At 42.5% G+C, this 20,973-nt stretch overlaps 1 protein-coding gene and 1 pseudogene across 2 annotated transcripts in view; both read right to left on the bottom strand.

The window, feature by feature from the left end:
* The window catches only part of TEC (tec protein tyrosine kinase), a gene marked incomplete at its 5' end in the record, with an annotated part of 127,797 nt that extends 116,934 nt beyond the window's left edge, over positions 1 to 10,863 (bottom strand). The window contains one exon of the mRNA XM_082653573.1: positions 10,778 to 10,863. Coding sequence (XP_082509699.1) covers positions 10,778 to 10,810 — 33 coding nt within the window. The remainder of the gene's footprint in view (positions 1 to 10,777) is intronic.
* On the bottom strand, positions 2,687 to 3,292 carry LOC309821560 (large ribosomal subunit protein uL6-like; annotated as a pseudogene). Its single transcript has one exon. The product of its transcript is annotated as a large ribosomal subunit protein uL6-like (transcript).
* Positions 10,864 to 20,973: the final 10,110 nt, after the last annotated feature.

The raw sequence follows: 20,973 nt of genomic DNA, 5'->3' as shown, positions 1-20,973 counted from the left end.
CTAGGACGGCCTCACTCACATTTCAAGCACTTGCAGGCTATCAGCCAGGACACCTCACTTCCCTTCCATGGGGTCTCTTCAACAGGAGAACCTGGATTTATACATGTAGTTCTCAAGGTTCCAAGAGCAGTAAGAGAGACCAAGCCCCAATACACAACACATTTCACGTCTCTGAATGATTTACCTTTGTTATTATCTCACTGGCCAAAGCAAGTCACATGGCCAAGCCCAGATTCAGAATTGGAGGTGATTCTTCAAGGTGGAGTGCGTACGGGGAAAGGAATTATGGAGGACTTTTTGCAAACAATCTAACAATCTAGCAGAGAGAAAAACAGATTTTTGGTTATTTGATTTAGTATCAGATAAAGTATCAATAGTTGGTTTGGACTCAAGGGACAGTTTGTGTGAAAAACTTATCTTTAACCACTAAAATCACACTTGGCACTATGAGATGCTCATGGAAAAACCTTGGCAGACTAAGACAAGGGAGCGGGAGGTTCCTGCATCTCCCAGTGCACACACCCTCTGGGGCATATGTTCCCAGAGTAAAATGGTAAATAGAAGCACGGACACGCTTTAAATTGTTGTTTCTCTAAAAATAGAGCTACCATATGATTCAGCAATTCCACTCCCGGGCATATATCTGGAGAACTCGTAATTCGAAAAGACACATGCACCCCAATGCTCACTGCAGCACTACTTACAATAGCCAAGACACAGAAGCAACCTAAATGTCCATCGACAGAGGACTGGATAAAGAAGATATGGTACAGGGGCTTTCCTGGTGGCGCAGGAATTAAGAATCCATGTGCCAATGCAGGGGACACGGGTTTGAGCCCTGGTCTGGGAAGATCCCACATGACGCAGAGCAACTGAGCCCGTGCGCCGCAACTACTGAGCCTGCTCTCTAGAGCCTGTGAGCCACAACTTCTGAGCCCGTGTGTCACAACTACTGAAGCCCACGCGCCTAGGGCCCGTGCTCCGCAACAAGGGAAGCCACTGCAATGAGAAGACCATGCACCACAAGGAAGAGTAGCCCCCGCTCGCCACAACTAGAGAAAGCCCGCACACAGCAACAAAGACCCAATGCAGCCAAAAATAAATTAATTAATTAAATGAATAAATTTATTTAAAAAAACAGAAGACGTGGTACATATATACAATGGAATAGTACTCAGCCGTTAAAAAAAGAAAAATAATGCCATTTGCAGCAACATGGATGGACATAGAGATTATCATACTAAGTAAGTCAGAAAAAGAAAGACAAATACCATATGATATCACTTATATGCAGAATCTAAAATATGACACAAATGAACTTAACTATGAAACAGAAGCAGACTCACAGGCTTTGAAAACAAACTTATGGTTACCAGGGCCTTCCCTGGTGGTGCAGTGGATGAGAGTCCCCCTGCCGAGGCAGGGGACGCGGGTTTGTGCCCCGGTCCGGGAAGATCCCACATGCCGCGGAGCGGCTGGGCCCGTGAGCCATGGCCGCTGAGCCTGCGCTTCCGAAGCCTGTGCTCCGCAATGGGAGAGGCCACAACACTGAGAGGCCCGCATACCGCAAAAAACCCCACAAAACTTATAGTTACCAAGGGGAAAGGTGGGGGGATAGATAAATTAGGAGGTTGGGATTAACATATACACACTACTATATATAAAACATAATCAACAAGGACCTATAGCACAGGGAACTCTACTCAATATTCTGTAATAATCTATATGGGAAAAGAATATGAAAAGAATGGATACATGTATATGTATAACTGAATCACTCTGCTGTACACCTGAAACTAGCACAACATTGTAAATCAACTATACTCCAAAATAAAACAATAATTAAATTTTTAAAAAGTGGTCCAAGCTTTTAAAACAATGTTGTTTCTTTCTCTCTTTTCTTTGTTAACTCATAGAGTTTAATTCCCCTAAGTTGAACGCACAGATGCTACAATGCTACTACACACTGATAATCAGAGCATTAAATTTTGAGCTTCTCAAAATCCAGGGAACAAAGGATAACATAATGCTTCACAGAATAATAATTTTTTTATCATAAGATACACACCAGTTGACCAAAAGAAAAACTTTCCCTGTCATTAAATTCTAAGGACAAACTAGTTTATAGGATCATAAAGGACAATGAAAGATGTTACATGATACATCTTCAACAGAAATTTGGGCAGAAATTATAAAAACATTCCTCACCTGGCTATTTCTTATATTAACACTTGATAACAGCTTAGTAAATAAAGCCTGATAAAAGCATTTCTCTCTGGGCTGAGCTAGACAGGTTTTCTTGTTAATTCAAGAAACAAGAGTACAGTACAGAATTAGGTAAATAGGTATGATCCTTGGGCTACATCTGCTAAACACTATCTTCTATTTTTTTCCCCCAAATCAAAAGAGCTTTTATTGCAACTTTAAAATATCACAAACGACGGGCTTCCCTGGTGGCGCAGTGGCTGGGAGTCCGCCTGCCGATGCAGGGGACGCGGGTTCGTGCCCCGGTCCAGGGGGATCCCACGTGCCGCGGAGCAGCTGGGCCCGTGAGCCGTGGCCGCTAAGCCTGCGCGTCTGGAGCCTGTGCTCTGCGGCAGGAGGGGCCACAGCAGTGAGAGGCCCACGTACCGCAGGAAAAACATATATATATATATCACAAATGAGTCCGAAGATCATTTGGCATCTCGCTGTTTCTATAGCCTGACCACTCAGATCTTATTCATCAGCCTGCTGAACTGTTCCTTTTTCAGAAACATAGATACCATCCAAAAATTTTCTGATATTCTTGTTTTTAACTGCTGTGGCTTGCTGAATCAAAGCAGCTGAATTTGACACAAGTTCAATGTTGTTTCCTTCAACAATCAACTCATCTTTCTGGGCTTGAGATACTGAGCAAGCAACGCCGTGCCTCATCCAAACCCTGCAGATGTATTTTTCACCCCAAAAATTTTGGATTTCAACAAGAGAACCATTCTCCTGAATAACAACATTGATGGGGAAGTGAGGAAGCACAGACCTCATCCAGTAACAGAAGCCCAGTGTAACACCGTTGATCATGTTCTGTACATGACTACTCGTCGTGCGAACAGTCGCCAGTTCCATTCTATTTCCCCACCATTTGTCAACCTGGAGCCTCTTCTTTTTCTTTCCAAGGAGACTGAGTTCTACACTAATGTGATTGAAGTCCCTCCACAGGGTGCCTCTAGGGCCCTTCACAAACTGTGCATCCCTTCAAAGTAATGACATTTCATGGAATGTCAACAGTCTGATGGCTGAGAATGGTCTTCATTCTCGCAGTAGATGCGGCAAAGAGTGTTAAACACTATCTTAAGTTCATTTTCAACAAAAGTTGAATGAAATTCAGTTTAAGACTTACTCTCCAATACGTGACAGAAATGTGAATATTACATTAATGATAAAATAATCAATATATTTGTTGTAAAAATGTTTGAAGGCTAATAGGTACCACCTTTCTGACAGGCCAAGTATTTTCAGATATACCCTTCAGATATACCCTGAAAGACCTAATGTAACAAAAAACAGCAACAGTTCCAAAGATCTACAGCTTCACATTAGAAACATTTAAATTTTGAGATTCTGACTTCATCTGATTTACGTCTTGCTTCTTGACTTCATGATAGTTCTGCTAACTTTGAATTAACAGTCCTCAGACTGCTATATATAAGGATTACTAAGACCCTAGCAGATGTCCTTTTCAGTATTATTTCCACCAAATCAGAATGCTGTAAAAGGCAGAGTGGCGACAGATGTGGCTCTCAATTCACAATATGAATTGGATGAGTAGACACCAATAATTTAAACGAGTGAAATAGCAAAGCAGATTCAAAGCAAGTGGACAAAAAAATCTTCCAAGGCTGTAAAGGCACTCTAAGACAGGGTACTGCGTTTCTTCACACCGCCATCCTCATCCACCACACACAAAGCACAGACCCCAGGAAGGCTGATGAAAACAGTTGCTTCAATACCACCAAATGTACACTTGAACTTAAACAAAATACATTTAAAATTACCATTTATTAAATCTAGTTGCTTTACATTATACTTTCAAATTGAAGTAACAGTGGCTTAAAAAGCATAAAGGGCAAAACTTCTACCTCTCAGCTGGAATTCCAGAACACGTGCCTGATCTAGGATCTACTGAATTGATCAAAACATCAAGTATATTGGTATAGGAACCCGGATGAGGAAGTGGCACGTTCATTCACATTCCCTTCTTAGCTCTGCCCAGGGCCTGCCAAACTTGCTACCCATGTCAAAATCTAAGAAACTGAATTTATCAGCTTTTCTATCATTATAAGAAAAACTGAACACCACCAACAGAAAGAGAGTGGTTCCAAAGAGGTCTCTCCTCTACAACAGAAGCTGAATGAGCCCAATACAGAGGCATTCAGTCTGCCCAGTGTCACAACAGAATTCATATTCTTCCCTACCCTGGAGATGGCTGAAACTGTTCCAGTGGTAAATATACCTCTTCATTCCAAATGAGAAATAAAACACAGCGCCCAAGTACCCCTGAAGAAGGTAACACACTAAGTTTATTCTAATTTCTCAATCCCATCCTCTCTTGCCATTTCAAACATTTCTGGTCTACAGTTTCCCCCTCTTCGGTGCACCTGTTCCTTCTCTACTAGATCATCCCCTTTGGTACAGCAGCGTCACTTACGTTCCCAAACATAAATCTTTGCCATGACCCACATTCACCTCCAGCTGCTATATCACTTCTGAGTCCCTTTACAGCAAAAGCTCTTGAAAGACAGGATTAGGGTTGCTGTTCCTGCTTCTCAATTCATGTGCTTTCCTCAAACTGCTCCAGTTGGGCTTCTGTCTCCATCATTCTACTAAGACTGCGTTTGTCAAAGTCACCAAGAACAGCCTTGTTGCCAGACCCAATGGTCGCTTCCCAGTTCTTGTCTCTCCCAACAGTGTTAAACACAGCTGACCATTCTCTCCTTGAAATGCTTAGATTCTCTTGGTTCTCTGGGACACCAGAGTTTCCTGGATTTTTCTCCAATCTTAGAGTCTGCACCTTCTCGGCCTCCTTTGCTGGCTTCTATTTTCCTGCTTTACTTCTAAACACTGGTGCGCACCAGGGCTCTATCCTGGGCTTGCTTTGCCTCTTCATCTATACCTTGCTTTGCCTCTTCATCTATACCTCCTCCTCAGTTAATTACTCCTCATCCCGTTGGATGGCTTGAAATACCATCTATAGGTTGATAACACTGAAAGCTACATCTTTAGCCCTGTCCCCAAGAACCTCAGATATATATATTCAACTGCAAACCTGACATCTTTATTGGACTATCTAACAAGTATCTCAAACATAACATGGCTAAAACAGAGTGCTAGATAGTCCTCTAAAATTTGTTCTTTACCTAGTCTTTGCTATCTGAGTAAATGGCCTCACCATCTGCCCAGCTGCCCAGCCAAAAATCTAAGAGTTATCTTTGATTCATTCCTCTCTCTCATACCTCAATTCTAATCTATCAGCATGGTCTTCAGACTGTACCTCCAAAATATTCTAAACGTGAATATTCAAGTCTCTACTTCGCTTTTCTCCCATTAATGCAGTAGATTGGTTGCACTAATGGCCCTGATTTTTCACGCCTCTCTGCATCTTTTCACACCTCTCTGTATCCTTGCTCTTTGGCAATGCCCTCCTATACTAACTGTGGATGTACTCTTGCAACTTGCCTTGACCAATGGGACAGTAGCAAATTTGACACAAGCTAAGGATTAAAACGCTGCTTACTCATTTCTACTTCCTTTTTGCTTCTCTGTGATCACCATGAGACTATGACTGGGCCAGCCTGAGAATAAGCCCAGGCTAGTCTACTAGAGGGATGTAACGTAAACACACAGAGGAGAGCAAAGCTGTCCCAGCCATCTCAGCCGAGGCCATCCTAGATGGCTGACAGCCAGCTGGTCCTGCCAAACACATCAGGAAAACCAGGCAATATGGCAGAGCTACTACCTGACCGACAGCTGATCACAGACATGGGGAGGCTCAGTCAAGATCAGCTGAGCCCGGCCCAGAACGGCAGGACTACCCAACCATCCCACTGACTCGAGCAAAAATAAATCCTTATTCCTCTATGCCACTAAGTTTATGGGGATGTTTGTTGCATGGCATTACTGTGGCAATAACTGATACAGCCACCATCATCCCTTGTCAGGACTACTGTAGCATCCTCCTACTAGGTCTCACTATTTCCTTCCTTACCTTCTTATAATCCTTTCTCCATTCATCAGTCAACACAAACTTTTAAAAACATAAATCAGCTTATGTCCTCAGTCCTACTTAAACCCCCTAATGGCCTCCCTGCACTCAGACTGAACAACTCTTAACTTAGTACATCACCTACTTGTCCAACCTCATCTAGTACCACTCCCTCCCTGACCCACTATGCATCCACACCAGCCTTCTTCCTGTCCTTCACACACAGCAAACTCACAGCATGGGGAGGCCTTTGCAAATCATGTTCCCTCTACCTAGAAAATCACTCCACCTGTTCCCTCTTGCTCACTCTCTAACCAATAACTTCTTAAAACTCATATTTCAGCCTAAATGTCACTTTCGCAAAAAGGTCTTCCCTTGACCACACAATCTAAAATAGATAACCAGTCACTCTGGTTAAATTAAAATAGGGATTTTAATTTTCTGCATGATACTTATCACTATGTGACACTTTTATTGATTGTTTTTAATTGTGTGATCTCCCCACTGATTGTGAGTTCCACATGAGCAGGAACCTAGTCTGTGTATTCACCGCTGGATCCTCAGCTCCTAAAATAGTTCCTTCACATAGTAAGTACTCACTAAATACTTGAAGAATGCTACCTGACATGGAATAAATAAAAGATCCGATCCTTTCTGAGATCAGAGGGTTTTTTTTCATATTTATTTTATTTATTTTGTTGCGCCGGGTCTTGGTTGCAGCATGTGTGCTCCTTAGTTACGGCCGGTGGACTCCTTAGTTGCAGCCTGCAGGCTCCTTAGTTGTGGCATGGGAACTCTTAGTTGCGGCATGCATGTGGGATCTAGTTCCCTGACCAGGGATCAAACCCAGTCCCCCTGCATTGGTAGCGTGGAGTCTTAACCACTGCGCCACCAGGGAAGTCCCTGAGATCAGCTTTTTACAAAGAGAAAGAGCCAGGCAAGCTGAAATGGCAAGAGAAAAAAGACAGACTGATTCTGAGAGGAAATTTTAGAAGCAAAGAAAAAAATAAACTCACCTAATATAAAATGAAGTTAAGCGTGTGGACTCTAAAAACAGCCTAGAATGGAAGCCTGGCTCTGTTCCTTCCTAGCTGTGTAAACATGGATACACCACTCACCTCTCTGAGCTTGTCTCCTATTCTATAAAATGGGGTAATAATTACTACTTCACAGAGTTGTTGTAGAAATTAAATATATATAAAGTGCTTAGCACAGTACGTGAATCACAGTAATTACTCAACATTAGTGATGGCAATGATGGTGGTGCTGGTGGTGATATCTAAATCAGCCCTGCTATTACTGATGAAATTGGCATAATCCACAGTATCTCACTCAACCTGTTAGTCTACCTAATTTTTCTTCAGTTTTCAGGCATTCCAAATTGTCCCTTCCCACCAAGAATGGAATGAGCGTAGGACCCAGAATCCGAAGAGCTGGGTTCTGGCTCTGGTTCTGCCACTAACTAGCTGGGTGACCTTGGGCAAGTCACCAACTTCCCAGACCTGAAAGTCACCTTGTCATCAGCTCTGTCCATCCCCAAAGCAGAAGGTGCAGGAAACATTCTGAGAAGTGGAGGTACTGGCGTGATGCAGAGACAGGGATGCAGAGAGACAGGCTGGCAGATAATCGGCTCTGCTCCACTGCAGACCATAAAAAAGAGTATCTAAACACCTTACCTCAAAGCTTCCCAAGCTGTTCCAGAACCCTCGAAACCTGTTAGATTACACCAGACCAGAACCTCACAAGGGCAGGGACGTGGGCTGATTTTATTCTCTACTGCAGGACCAGTGGCCAAATTATACTATCATAGTCTGTGTTTACTTCATGCTTGCTGAATAAACAAATATATTCGGGAAAATCTGGGTTAAACAATGTCAAACTGGTTCCTTGTGCGCATTTCTCAAAACCTTTAATACGTGAATAGGCTCTGTGAATCATACAGAATGCAGTATTTCCCACCCTTATTTGATCATAGAACTCATTCTACTTCCCTTGAACCTGATTAACCTGATTAACATCTCCCAGAGTTGTAGTGTTCTACAGAACAGTTTGAGAAACATCTTTAGCTTATTTATTTATATTTTTTTTAGCCATGGCTTGCAGGATCTTAGTTCCCCAACCAGGGACTGAACCTGGGCCCTTGGCAGTGAAAGTGCAGAATCCTAACCACTGGACCACCAGGGAATTCCCAAGCTTACATAATTTAAGTCATTTTTACCATCATGAAATAAACATCTTACTCTTTATACATAAGGTAATTGAAAGGCCAACTACTTTGATTCACATCTAGTATGCAGCTGTTTTCCCCCAGCATCCTACACTTTCAAATCACCTGTCACCAGGCAGGGCCTCAATCTCTCCCATCTCCTAAGCAGCAGACGTTCTGCCTCGTTTCTCTGCCCTGCTCCCTGCACCCTCATAACCAGTCTGCTCTGCAAATCCTCCCACCTTTTCTTCCACTATCCCTTCTCTCTTCATCCTCAGTCTTATTATGGACTTCCTTCAACTGCTTTAATTACTCCTCTTCTCCTTTTTATAATCAACCCGACAGAGTTTCAGTCTTGTAACTTACAATATCATCCTATGCCTGAAAACTTCAAAGTACTCCTCCCTTTAATAATAAAGGCTGGGCCTTCCCTGGTGGCACAGTGGTTGAGAGTCTGCCTGCCAATGCAGGGGACACGGGTTCGTGCCCCGGTCCGGGAAGATCCCACATGCCGCGGAGCGGCTAGGCCTGTGAGCCACAGCCGCTGAGCCTGCGCGTCCGGAGCCTGTGCTCCGCAACGGGAGAGGCCGCAACAGTGAGAGGCCCGCGTACCGAAAAAATAAATAAATAAGTAAGTAAATAAGTAAATAAATAATAATAATAAAGGCTGGTGGGGACCTCCCTGGTGGCGTGGTGGTTAAGAATCCGTCTGCCAATGCAGGGGACACAGGTTTGAGCCCTGGTCCGGGAAGATCCCACATGCCGTGGAGCAACTAAGCCTGTGCGCTACAACTACTGAGCCTGCGCTCTAGAGCCTGTGAGCCACGACTACTGAAGCCTTTATGCCACAACTACTGAGCCCACGCACCTAGAGCCCGTGCTCCGCAACAAGAGAAGCCACTGCAATGAGAAGCCCGCGCACCACAACGAAGAGTAACCCCCACTCGCTGCAACTAGAGAAAGCCCGCGTGCGGCAACAAAGACCCAGCACAGCCAAAAATAAAATAATTAATTTTTTAAAAAAATATAAATAAAAAATAATAAAGCCTGGTCCTTCGCTTGCATTCTCCACACTGGATCCTCCTTAGGGTTATTCCTTAATCTTAAGTACATATAATCATGTCAAATCCCATCTGGGTTCCCTCTTCCCATCCTACCATTTATTTCTAAGAGCTCAAGCAACTAAATGTTTTCACATCCCCATGCCTTTGTCTGAGTTGTTCTCTCTGTCTAGAAGAGCACCTGTTGAAATCCTACTCATTTTCTAAGGTCCTGATCATAGGTAATCTCTTTTATGAAGTCTCCCTTATATCCCACTCTGGCCACAATTAGCTACTCCTTTTAACTACCTCAAGGCTACTGCACAACTTACCACAGACACAGGAAGTTAGTTGTACATATGAATGCAGAGATGGCAGAGCTGGAAGAGAAGACCATGAACCAGGTGAGCCTATCAAGCAAAATGACCAAGAGGTTGGTGACAAAAGGAGAAACCAGAAGGGTATTTGCATGAATGGCTTGAACGCTAAAGGAGAAGGGGTTTTGGTAAGACCTGGAAGCAGCAAAGGGAAGCCACGAGAAGGCTACAGCAGAGAGAGCTGCAGAAACGGGAGTGTTTTCACTCTGTGAGGCGGCTGGGGTGTGGGAATGTTGATTCACAATGGAACAATGCCCTCAGAGGGCCACCGGAAAGATTTGGGAAGGAAGCCAGTAGAAGGATGGAAGCTCAGAATCACAGGGCAGTTGAGAGTACATAAGTAGACAGCTGATCAGAAAGGATGGGAGCCAAGGAAACTGGGGATAAGAGGCAATGCCTTAGCCTAAACTGGCTGAGATCCCAGACAGTGTCAGGGGCCAGATGAGTTAAGAAGTCAACAGTCTTTGATCAACATTCAAAAGTACGTTGATGAGTAATTTTTCTCATGTCTGCAAAGAACAGATTTCCCTAGTGTTCCACTCATGGCACAATTCTTACCCCTGTGGGTTGGCTGTGCCAATGGGGGTAGCGGGTTGGGGGGAGTATCAGGGAGGGATTCGGTTGGGTGTGGTATCTCCCTTCACTAGGACAGGGCTCACAGACCAGAAAGGGAAGAAGCAAGCTGAACACGTGAAGAGTTTACAGGGATCAAAGATCTCCAGGCACGGGACAGACAACAGTAGGCACCAAGGCCCAAGATGTAGTGAGCTCATCCAAAGGGTAGACAGAGAATGGCAATGGGGAATGCAAGACAAAAATATCTTCTGAAAAGTCTGTCTATTAGGCAGGGTTTTCAATTGCAAATAACTAGATTTAGGCACACAACAGCAGCAAAAGGAATGTATTAGCTCACATAACCAAGAAGTCCCGGAAGCTTCAGAAACATCTGAATCCTGGGGTTCAAATGATGCTGTCTGTGCTCTCACCACCACTCAGTGCTACTTCTCACTGCATGCCAGCCTCATTCATTCTGTCCTACTTCATATAACTTCCTCCATGTAGTGGAAAGATAGCCACGAGGAGGTCTAGGCTATATCACTCCAGCAGCCAAAAACTCCCGGAGGAAAAGAATGACTCCTCTCCTAAACTGGAGCAGAAAAGAAGCTTGACTGAGTAAGCCTGGGTCATGTGCTCACCCCTGAACCAATCACTTGGTCAGATGGACAAGGCACTTCTCAGATTGGCCAAAGCTGAGTCACATGACCATCCCTGGCATTGGTGTCAACCCCACCCAAACCACATGGATTGCGGACAGAGATGTTCCCCAGAGGAAGGAAGTCTGGGCAAACAAATAATAAGTCTACTATAGACAGTGTGGTCACTTGTCAGTCAGGCACCAGATACCAAAAAAGAAGCCCAGTCTTGCTGCTTAAGCACAGAAGGGCTTGAAGTCAGACAGAACTGGTTTTAAACTTTAGCTTTGACACTTACTAGCTGGGTGACCTCAGGTAAATTACTTAATTTCTCAGCGCCTCAGTTTCCTCCTTATAAAATAGAATAGTACCTACCTTCTAGAGCTGTTTGAAAAGATTAAATGATATAATGCACATAAACTGCTAAGCACAATGCTTGACATAAAGTGATCAGTAAATGGTAGCTATTATTAGTAATAATAACAATCATGACAATTATTATTTAGAACAAGGGTGAGCTTGAAGAGTGAGCTGTGACTAAAAGAGAGAGCCAAGTCAGCACTTGGATAAATCATCCCTGGGTCAAGATTCATTAAGGGCAACTCAGGATACAATACAGGGGCCCTGAATGAACTCTAAGATGACAATTAAAATCAATAAATGTGTTGAGCACCTACTACGTGCCAGGCACTGAGGATACAATTATGAATAAGACACATGGTTCCAAGGTAACCTACCATGAAAAATGACTATGGCTTCATGACGTTATTTTGCGGGGAGGAGAAGTTGGCTGAAGCTGCTTCCTTACTTTCAGCCATAGGCTGTGGGCACTGGAAAAGTGCTGAGCGTACATAAGAATGATGCCTGGGGCCAACTGCTGGAATGCTAGGAAGGTATAAAAGGACTACAGTCACAGCCTCCCCCCCTCAAAAAAAAATGCCTTTGCATGAACTAGGAAAAAGTGTCTCTTCCTTTAGAAAGTTTACTTCCATCTTCCAAAAAACTGTCACAGTAAACAAATCTAGATGTTCCATGTGAATGACATATCCCAGAGTTTTGCAGTGTATAACCTGCACAACTGTACATGGTAGGCAGGGAATATGACATGGGGGCTGAGAGGGGTCAAGGGATAGGGTGGGGACAGAGAATCTGGGAGTCCCCAGGCCTTTGGAGACAGAGAATAACTTTTGCTATGGAGCTGCTCCATTCAATATGGTAGCCACTCACCACAAATAGCTATTAAGCATTTGATATGTGGCTAGTACAACTGAGGACTAATTTTTTTAAATTTTATTTCATTTTAATTAATTTTAATTTAAAATTTAAAACTGAAGTGGTATAAATACGTTTCCATTAACTTTGTTTGGTCCGACTACATTTTACTTTATCCACTGCAGTGCATAAGATATTCTATTGAATTGCATTGTATTGCATTGTATTGTACTATATTGTATTGCGCATATCAAGCTCCTGAGTTGTTTCTGGTATCTCATTAATAATTTTTATATGATTACATGGTGAAATTATAATATTTTTTAAATATTGGGCTACAGGACTTCCCTGGTGGCGCAGTGGTTGAGAGTCCGCCTGCCAATGCAGGGGACATGGGTTCGTGCCCCGGTCCGGGAGGATCCCACGTGCCGCGGAGCGGCTGGGCCCATGAGCCATGGCCGCTGAGCCTGCATGTCCAGAGCCTGTGCTCCGCAACGGGAGAGGCCACAACAGTGAGAGGCCCATGTACCGCAAAAAAAAAAAAAAAAAAAAAATATTGGGCTACACAAAAAATACTATTACGATTAATTTCACTTGTTGCATTTTGCTTTTTTTTAATGTGGCAACTAGAAACTTTTAAATTACATGTCTGGCTCACAGAATATTTCTATTCACCAGTGCTGCTCTAAAGACACCTTAGGATCTATAGTACTAAGAAGCATGGAATGATACCCAGAAGAACTGGTTGGTTTTGGTTTTGTTTGAAGCAGACCTTTACGTTTTCTTCTAGGTTGTCCAACTATGTTGACCAGGAAGGAAAATAACAGAAGGAGAGGGGAAGAGGGTAGTTCAGTGTGGATAGCTCAGGAGAGCTATCAGAGTACACTCTGGAGTCGGACTGTATTGTTCTGAACTCTGGCTTCACCATCTAACCAAATTCCCCTGAATCTCCCTGGGCTTCAGGCTCCTCACCCGTAAAATGCTTAAAATAATCTTGCCCACTTTATAGGGTTGTTGGGAGGATTAAATGAGATAATCCAATGTAAAGAGTTTAGCATGGAGCCTAGCACATTTATGTGCTCAACTAACTATTGGGGGCCACTGGGGCATTATTTGGGAATAAAGAAGGTGCAAATGAATGGTCTCCCTGTACCATGGATCTCAGGTTGCCATGGTATAAGAGGGCACACCCTGTCCACATGTCTCCTCAGCATTTATCTTTCTAGACCAAAGAGTTGGACAGGAGTCTACTTTACTCAATCCTCTATGCTTTGATTAATATGTTGGCTTTTTTCTAAGTGCATTATGTTTTTAAGGTACATTGATGAACTATCTCAGATGCTGAAGGATTATGAAAATGGGTAAGGTGGTATTTCTGAATTGTGTGTAACAACAGCTAAGATTTAACTAGCTTTTTTGTTCCAAATCCTACACTGAATCAATGTCTTCAGTTAAGAGGTTAAAGTAATATATGAATCTCTTTCTTGAGTAAAATCCAGAACGTCCATCTGCATGTACAGATGGATTCATTTTACCTAAATGCATTCTTTACCTCTTCCCTGCCATTTTGCATAAACTTGAGACCACCAATTTGGCTTTTTAATGTCCCAAAAGGTTCCTGTTGACTGTAAACTTGGAGTTTACACTGTGTACTCCCTCTTCTACATGTTTTATTTTTAAAATACTAATAAATAGTTTACTCACGTTTGTAACCTGAGAAATGTCCATCTATGCTTAACCTTTGTTCTGTCTTCCAGTCCCCTCCCTATTCCTGACTTCTTTTTTTTTTGCGGTACGCGGGCCTCTCGCTGTTGTGGTCTCTCCCGTTGCGGAGCACAGGGTCCAGACGCGCAGGCCCAGCGGCCATGGTTCACGGGCCTAGCCGCTCCGCGGCATGTGGGATCTTCCCGGACCGGGGCACGAACCCGTGTCCCCTGCATTGGCAGGCGGACTCTCAACCACTGCGCCACCAGGGAAGACCCTATTCCTGACTCTCAAAAACATTTCTCCCAGCCTCCCACTGACTCAATTTATTTAATCGCCTTTGTGTGGAGTCTTTTCAAAAACACTTGGAAAATCACAGTTTATCCCTAGCTTCCATAATCATTTAAAGTTCTTCAAGAACTCTAGTGAATTTGTCAAACATGATTCCTCCTTACAAAGGAGTAACCTATCCCCCCAAAAGGTTTTATCTGTTTAAAAACTGTAAAATCCACTTTCCCAACACATACACTTGTGCAGAATTTATTTTAGATTCCACTTGTTCCACAAAGTCCAAGAAAAATTCCACAGACATTACATTAAATCTACCGTCTGATTCTCAACAAGCCATTATCCTCTGTGAGGCTCACTTTTCTCATCTATAAAATGGGCATAATATAGATGCCCTTTGCTAAATAGAGCAAGCCATCTCATTACTCATGAATGTATATAAAACACTCTAGGAAAAGCTCAAAGTCCTTGACAAGCATTAGGCCATGAATCGTTCTGAAGTGGACTGTTAATTAGGTGTGTCATTATGCTTTGTTTAATAGATGGAAAACCTAAGGCATGGGAACACAATACCATTTAATAGCTAACTTAAAAATCCAGCCCAGGCTTTAAACATTAGTCAGAAAGATGTCAGGGGAAAAACCTGAATAGGAATTTCACTCTGCTCTAGTTCTTTATCAAGAACTACTACATTATTGCAAAATTCTCTCCAGTTACTGGTTGCCCTGCCCCTGCTACTTCCTCACGCAGTCCAGGAATGGGGAAATGGTGGGAGAGTTGGAATTCCCTACTGAACATATAATGCCTTCCCCCGCTTACAGAAAGGGTCATGAACCCTGGACCAGGTACTAAGGGCAAATGTAGTTTCACAGATACCATAACAATTTTTCCATGTTTTGTTACTGACCCCTGGAAACTTTTCCTATCCCACATCCAACAAAATAAAATGAGGCTATAGACATTTATCAAAAGAACACAGCCTCTGCAAATGAACCTGTCAGGTTACTCGGGCTTTATTATCTGAACTACAATTGGTCAGATACATGGCATGGCCTCAGTAACTCCAAATAAACCTTATGTCTTCACATAAAGGAGATACTGTGGATCCAAAAGGTCAAAAAAGAGGTAATGGAAACTTTATATAACTTTATATAGCCAGTGAGTTTTTTCAAATTATTATTTTGTGTCCTTCTGACACTGATTAACAGAAACAAGAAATCCTTTAATCCCAGAGTGGTATTTTGAAAAATATTTCCCAAGGAAACAATCCCCAAAAGGGAAAAACATATAGCAACACTACTTACTTAAAAACAAAACCAAACAAACAAAAAAACATATGTCCAACAACTGGGGAGTGGTTCAAAATACCATTGTATATTAACATGAAAGACTGTCACCAAGCTATTAAAAATGGCTTGGTTATAAGAACTGGTTATAAGAAAATGTCTATTTGGAATATTGTTACCAAAGAACATTATGCCTGAGCTAATTATAACCTCAAAAAGTGTGTGTGTGTATATATGTGTGTGTGTATGTGTAATATGTGTATATATATATATATACATATATACATATACATATATATATATATTTATATAAAGATTATAGAATTTGGAGTTACATAAACGGTTGCACACAATGCTCCTTAGGTTAATTATCTTCTAGAAAGGTGCCAAAGATTTGTAGAAAGTCAAATGATGATAAAGATGATGGAAAGGGGGTTCACGAAGAGTCTCTCTGGAATAGTTCTGGGGTCATTTTTAATCTCTTTTTTATAAGCTTCAATATTGTTTCAATTTTTTAACAATGAATAAATTTCTATAAAATGACTTTTTTTTTTTTTTAATGATGGCAGGGAGAGTCCAAAGAGCACACTGAGAGCTGGGGAATCGCAGTGGCAGGCAGAGTTCTATCCTTTGTCTGGGGGAGGAAAGGGGGTTGCATCACCACCTCTGAGCCCCAAAAACCTTCAGCTATGATTCCAGAACCTATGAACAAGAATTCTTTAATGCAGTGCTTCTATAACTGGTTTAAATATGTGACAAATAAGTTGACAATACTTAAAAAAGAAAAAAAGTAAAAAGCATTCATAAATTTACATATATAACAGCATTCATAACTCAGTTAACTTGTATTTCTGTTTCTCTACATGGTTAAAGGATCAAGCATTTTTAGCACTCAAAGCAGGAAAATAAAAAAGAAAGCCAACTGCCTTCTGTGAAACAAAAATAACCCCAATGGTAAAAACTAACTTTACTGCATGCTTAAATTATATTTGCAGAAAAATAAACTTTGAAATCACTACTTTGCAGGGAAAAAAACCCACGATTTATTTTTGGGGGTAGTCATGTGGAGCTCTCACAAGTTGTGGTTGAAACCTAATACTGGGAGATACATGAGGACATCAGAGTTTCTAAGGAAATACCTGACAGAAAGACACTGCTGGAACTCTTTTCAGGATAAAGAGAAGACATGAAAAGTTTTCCCTGTTAAATCAGGCTAGAACTTCAAAAAAATTAAAGGCACAGGGAGTAGGATATTTGAGGAGGAGTTCTACTTTATAAGCATTTCATGTAGTATATGACAATTTAAAGTCTTTCATTTTTATACTCTATAGCTAAGCATTTCCAAAGCTCTCAACCTTAAAAAATAAATGGCATGTAGTTACGAAAGGAAAAATATATCTAATATTGATGAAATCCAAAGACATCTTCCTCTTTTAGAAACGTAACACTTAGCAACTAGAAAACTAATCCGCACATACCTCCCTCCCTCTTCCAAACCCACTCTTCTTTGCCATAAAATCAAGACAATCAGGGCTTCTTCCCTGGTGGTGCAGTGGTTGGGAGTCTGCCTGCCGATGCAGGAGACGCGAGTTCGTGCCCCGGTCTGGGAGGATCCCACATGCGGCGGAGCGGCTGGGCCCGTGAGCCATGGCCGCTGGGCCTGTGCGTCCGGAGCCTGTGCTCCGCAACAGGGGGGAACGCAACAGTGAGAGGCCCGCGTAACGCAAAAAAAAAAAAAAAAAAAAAAAACTCAAGACAATCACAAGACTATGCTAAGAAGAAATATATGGGTGAAAAATAACAATAATAATAGGTACAATTAATGTTGTCTTTTCAAGGATGTTTTAAATGAGGATTATTTCTAAATAATATGAAAAACAATACACTTGGGAACACTTAAATTGAATAATACTCTATGGCTTCAGTCTATACAGCCAAAGAGAAGTGAAAGTCTAATCAAGAATTTAGTGAATTTAGGGCTTCCCTGGTGGCACAGTGGTTAGGAATCCACCTGCCAATGCAGGGGACATGGGTTCGAGCCCTGGTCTGGGAAGATCCCACATGCCGCGGAGCAACTAAGCCCTGGCGCCACAACTACTGAGACTGCGCTCTGGAGCCCGCGAGCCACAACTACTGAGCCTGCACATCTAGAGCCCGTGCTCCGCAACAAGAGAAGCCACCGCAGTGAGAAGCCCGCGCACCACAACGAAGAGTAGCCCCTGCTCGCCGCAACTAGAGAAAGCCTGTGTGCAGCAACGAAGACCCGATGCAGCCAAAAATAAATTAATTAAAAATAATAATAATAAACAAAATTTTAAAAAGAATTTAGTGAATTTAGACTACTGTTTACAACTTGGATAATTATGACCGAATATATATATTTTTTTCTTTTTTCTTTCTTTTTTTTTTTTTTTTAACTGCCAACTGTCCACAACTATCTGGAAAATTCATCTGGTACAATGATCTAGTATTAACTAGGCATGTGCTTTTCCCTGGGAGAGTTCACAATTCAGCTGAGAAGACAAAAAGAACTTACGTGAATTACTTAGCACATTAGAGAAAAACGACACTGCTTGGGAAAAGAGGTTGCGATGACTTCAAAGGTTCTGTTTAGAAAAGGGAAGGAGGCCTGTGGAAGCACAGACGGAGGAATGAGCATTGCAGATATTCCCACTGGCCAAACTTTTGTTCTTAATGGTACCCAGTAGGTCCAGCTGAGTAAGTGTTTTCTAACCATCTATCGTTCTCTGTCCTCCTTCAGAATGACTCCTGTACCTGCTCCACTGTAGCAAGTGCCAGCACTGGTATTTTCTGGATTCCCAATGCATAGCTGCCATCATGAGAGTATAGAGCTTTGCTTTTTCCGGGCAGATAAGACGGTGTGGAAACAACACTCTTCCTACTTCAGCGGAAGCTGACTCTTGTCACCATTCCTCTGTGTATAAGCAGAAAGTCATGCTGATGTTGTCAGGCTACTGAGATAGAAAGCTGGAAGGTCACACTGCATTAAGGAAGCCTGAAGAATGACTCAACTGGTTAAACAGGGTTGGAAAGTTGTGATCGTCCACGAGGAGCAGGGTAGGTCAGTCATCTCTGCTCAGCCCAGCCAGAAACAGGAACTTGGTGCACACTCCAAGAAAGGCATGAGCTTTGAAATGGGAAGAGAGGATGCTGCTGGAAAGGCAACTGCGTGATAAACGCCTCCAGAAGGAAATAACAATAATTTCCACTGGGGCCACATGGCCACCAATGACACCAGGCCCACCGTTCAGCCTAAAACATTAGACTTACAGAAGCTGAGCTTCACGGAAGAGTAAAACGTTCAGAGGCCAAGGTGACAGAATGAGTCCTCCCAGACAAGGTGAATTTGAGAAGTGGGAACCAGGGCTCTACGACCAGCAAGCTATATAGCATCAGGCTAGGGCTGGAGAGAGGTTCTGCCTCCCAAGACCACTGTAATGAATTGGTAGTGGATGCTTAGAGTGGTATAGGAAGGAATCAGCAGCCCCAACTCCACTGGGTAAAGGCAGGGAAAATGGCAGCAAACTGCCATGGCTGAACCACACTAGTCTCTCAGCAGAGGTTGGTTAAGAAAGCTATACTCCAGGCACTAAGGAGTAGTAATGAACAAAATGAAACAAAACTCTACTTTCTCTCCCTCCTGAAAGCCCAATAAAATGACAGTAAAGGGATAAACCCACAAGGATGGGGAGAATGAAAGAAGAGACAACAGTAAAAACATTTAGGTGGGGTGAGGGGAAGCCAAGAAACAACCTGATTTATACCATGGAATCTCAAAATGCTAAATAATTAAAGGCAATTGGATCCTCTGTGGGAAGTGGGGGGACGGGGGCTGATCTAAAATAAAATAAAAATGGAAAGCCTCCTTGGAAAGTACCTGGATCTCCCAGGTCCCTCCAGCCACTCTGAGCAGTTAGGTGATGGCCCCTTCTCTACCCCAGCAAAAACACCTGGAGTTTCTTCCCTACCCCTCCCTGAGAGGAATTACATGAACATATAACTACCCCAGAGAGGGTGAAAAAGAGAAAGTCTCTGGATTGGAGTATGTCAGGCACAGCCCAGGTGTTTTACTGGAAATACTGTGGAGAGGTTATATGAACATGCAGATGCTGAGACATTCAGCCTTCTTCTCCACCTCATTCCCAGATCACTGGCAGCCAGGCTCTTCCCACCACCCAGGAAAAAGACTGGAAGAGCTTTTTCTGAGGACTCTCACCAGCCCAAGAGGTACTAACATCAAAATTTCCCCAAATAAAAGACTCAGCCAAATCACCCAACAGTTAAGTTCCCAGCCAACAAGCTTTTTAATCCCCCACTCAGATGTGAGTAGACAGCCTAGGGTATCAGAAATACAAGGAAAGCCTCTAACATGAAATGTAGACACCTAAACAAATAAACAGATAATAGCAACTTGGGGAAACTGAGTCTATGCAGGAAGGAAAAAACTTTCCAGGTAACAAAATATCTAGTATCCAGCCCAAAATATCTAGAATCTGAACAATAAGTTTCTGAAAGAGACGTCACAAAATAGAGAGGAAGAAATTATCAATGAGATAATGCAAGAAAATTTCCCAAACTGAAAGATGTAGATTTCTGGATTGAAAGAACCCAGCACAATTGATGAAAAGAAATCCATACCACAGCACACATCATGAAAACTCCAAGATTGTGGAGGCCAAGAGAAAATTCTACAAACTTCCACAAAGGACACAGCAGGTTTGTAACCTGTAGACAGGCTACAGGCAATCAGAACAATTCTGAATTTCTCAAGAGCAACACCACAAGCTAGAAGGTGATGGAACAACGCCTTCAAATTTTCCATCCTGGAAGTCTACACTCAGACGAACGATCAATTGTTGTGGAAAAAAGATATTTTCAGGCACTGACTGAAAAATGAGGGACTTCCCTGGTGATCCAGTGGTTAAGAATCCATCTTCCAATTCAGAGGACACAGGTTTGATCCTGGGTCGGGGAACTAAGGTCCCACATGCCACAGGGCAACTAAGCCCACAAGACACAGCTAGAGAGCCCACGTGCTGCAAACTACAGAGCCTACACACTCTGGAGCCCACGCATCACAACTAGAGAAGCCCAAGCTCCACAACTAGAGAGAAACCCACGTGCCGCAACGAAAAATCCCATGTGCCACAACTAAGACCCGATGCAGCAATAAATAAATAAATAAATAAATAAATAAAAACAAGGATGATTTTTTAAAAAATGAATAGACAAAATATGAATAGATAAAATAAACAGGAAGGAAAGCAGACATCCTGTGCATCCTTTACCAGAAAATTCCTTCAGAATGGGGCTATACCAAAAAAAAAAGGAGTCTACAAGAAAGAGAAAGGCATGTACTACAGGTAACAGGAGATCCAATACAGAGAGAAGTGATGGGGATCCCC

Source organism: Grampus griseus (assembly GCF_964374135.1).
Source record: "Grampus griseus genome assembly, chromosome: 4".
Classification (NCBI taxonomy): domain Eukaryota; kingdom Metazoa; phylum Chordata; class Mammalia; order Artiodactyla; family Delphinidae; genus Grampus; species Grampus griseus.
Note: the sequence above shows the minus strand (reverse complement) of the source record. Positions and strands in the feature narration are given on the sequence as shown.